Raw genomic sequence first — 2,121 nt, 5'->3', positions numbered from 1 at the left:
TTCAATTACACAAAACCAAAAATGTTTAAATAGTAACACCACTATGATTCAAGGGAAAAAAATTAGAGGATCAATAAACCGGGATGACATTTCCAAAAATGGTATATTCCCGTCTAAAAATCTTTTAAAATGTTTATCTCAACTCATGAACTTTTATAAGGTAAAAGTCACTTGAACTGGACTAAATCCTCGTGGAAATCAATGAAATGAAATGAATTATTCTTGAATTTTTGAAACAATAAATAGACGGCAAAGCATCAATGTCATGACAACATCATGAAATTGAATTATGATTCATGTTGTTATGGCCACATCAAATACTTGTTTCCATATAGCATAAATTGATTATCTGCAATAGTAAAGGAAACCATAGCAAAAGTTGTTTATAAACCTCAAATAGAAGAACGCCAAGACTATAGATATTCGATGAAAAAGTGCAGCCCCTCGCACTGAACAGCTCAGGACTGCTATACCACTTCTCCTCTGGCATACCCCTTGAAGAAACCTGCAATAGCTGTGATGAATTAGACACGCCATGGCTGAAGAATTTGGTCCGGTTCTTAAATTTGATTTTAGAATTTGTGTCTTCATCAGAATCATCCCCAGAATCTTGTTGCCCGACAATATATTCTTTGGCAACATTTTCAGATGCAGATCTAGTGCCAGACCTGGATGGAAATTGAGGCAACCTTCGATTGAAGTTCACGTTCTCACTCAATTTCTGCTTCTTCATGCTGGCCAATGGGAACAATCTTGGATGCATTGACCTCTTTTCATTTCCACTGTGACCTGATTGGTGAATATCTTGATATGCGACATTTTCCTTAACTCCAGCATGTAAAGAAGATCCAAGGTATACGACCTTGTATGATCCCAATAACTTGAAGTGGGATGGCCTCAAGTCTTGTAGGGCAACTCCTTGGGAGTGAGCAGAATCCACAATATCCAAAACCTGTCTAAATATATTTAAACTCTCATCTTTCTTTGCATTAATTCGACCTTCTTCCAGCCATTCTCTCAAACTGATTCCATCACTAAAAGAACTGGAACTAAGATTAGTCCGTGGTTCAGAAACAAAACCTGTAGGTGGTGTAACAATGTCTGCAGTTACACCTAATGGCGCAGCAGAGTCCAATGAACCAAGAGTGAAAGATTTTGGATGAGCTTGGGCCCCTGGTTCATTACTAGATCCTCTATGAGCGGGGCCTTTATGTTTCATTCCCTTGCCTCCCAGTGAACTTTTTATAAAGTACTCGGAGAACCCAGATTTTGATAAAATCTTTGTCCGGATGCCTCCAGACACATCACTGAAAGTACCTTTCTCATCATTACCAAGTACATGATCCACGGCTGCATTATGGCCATGATCCATTGGTTGCTGCTTCTGATCTAGAAACTCAGAAAAGAATGCATCACCTCCGTCCTCCCAATCACCTGGCTTAGCTCGACCCTTGTCTTTGTTCCCAGTGTGTTCATGGAAGCTGCTGATTCCTGATCCACCTGCTAACTGGTACAAATGCTGCCACTGTTTTTTCATTTGCTTGGGTTGTGTTCTACCCAACTTTCCTCCATCATAATTTTCCACAGTCAACTCTTCAACCATGACCTCCGCCTCATCCATGAATCGAGGCCTGCCACTTGCACGTTCAGAAGAACCAATGCTGTCTGAAAAATAATTGTTTGTGGTTTCATTATAATCATCCTCACCAGGTGTTACCATTTCACGGGATTGCAACACACTGGAGCTGCCTGTCTTCAATGTAAACTCGTTCTCTTTACTTCGGAGGTGTAGGCCCTCAACAGCACCAACTTCAGCCACCTCATCACCCACTGCTTCCTCCATACAGTTCAAGACATTCTCATTCAATCAAGTGGTTTATTTTATTTGCACTGCAACATAAACTCACACCATCACAACACCGCATAATGATAATGTACATTTATAATTCACCGCTCAGGAAGTTAAAAGCAGATTACATCAGTCTAGATTTTTACTTCAGATTGTACTCTAAGTTCAACCGCGGACAAACAGTAATGAAATTCTAGAGATTTATATCTAAACTCAGAATGATCTCATTCAACAAATTAATTGTTACTTGACTGACATGAGAATAACTATAT

At 39.6% G+C, this 2,121-nt stretch overlaps 1 protein-coding gene across 1 annotated transcript; it reads right to left on the bottom strand.

Annotated features, from left to right (window-relative positions):
• Window positions 1-313: 313 nt before the first annotated feature.
• Window positions 314-1,843, bottom strand: LOC111374717 (protein SPA1-RELATED 2-like). The gene is made up of 2 exons (XM_022997444.1): window positions 392-1,843; window positions 314-349 (listed from the first exon to the last, which is right to left on the bottom strand). Exons 1-2 carry the CDS (start codon window positions 1,841-1,843, stop codon window positions 314-316), a joined length of 1,488 nt encoding a protein of 495 aa, XP_022853212.1.
• Between the last annotated feature and the right edge of the window lie 278 nt (window positions 1,844-2,121).

Source organism: Olea europaea, unplaced genomic scaffold, assembly GCF_002742605.1.
Source record: "Olea europaea var. sylvestris unplaced genomic scaffold, O_europaea_v1 scaffold12792, whole genome shotgun sequence".
Lineage (NCBI taxonomy): Eukaryota > Viridiplantae > Streptophyta > Magnoliopsida > Lamiales > Oleaceae > Olea > Olea europaea.
The sequence above is the reverse complement of the archived record's forward strand: the minus strand, read 5'-3'. Positions and strand labels throughout refer to the sequence as shown.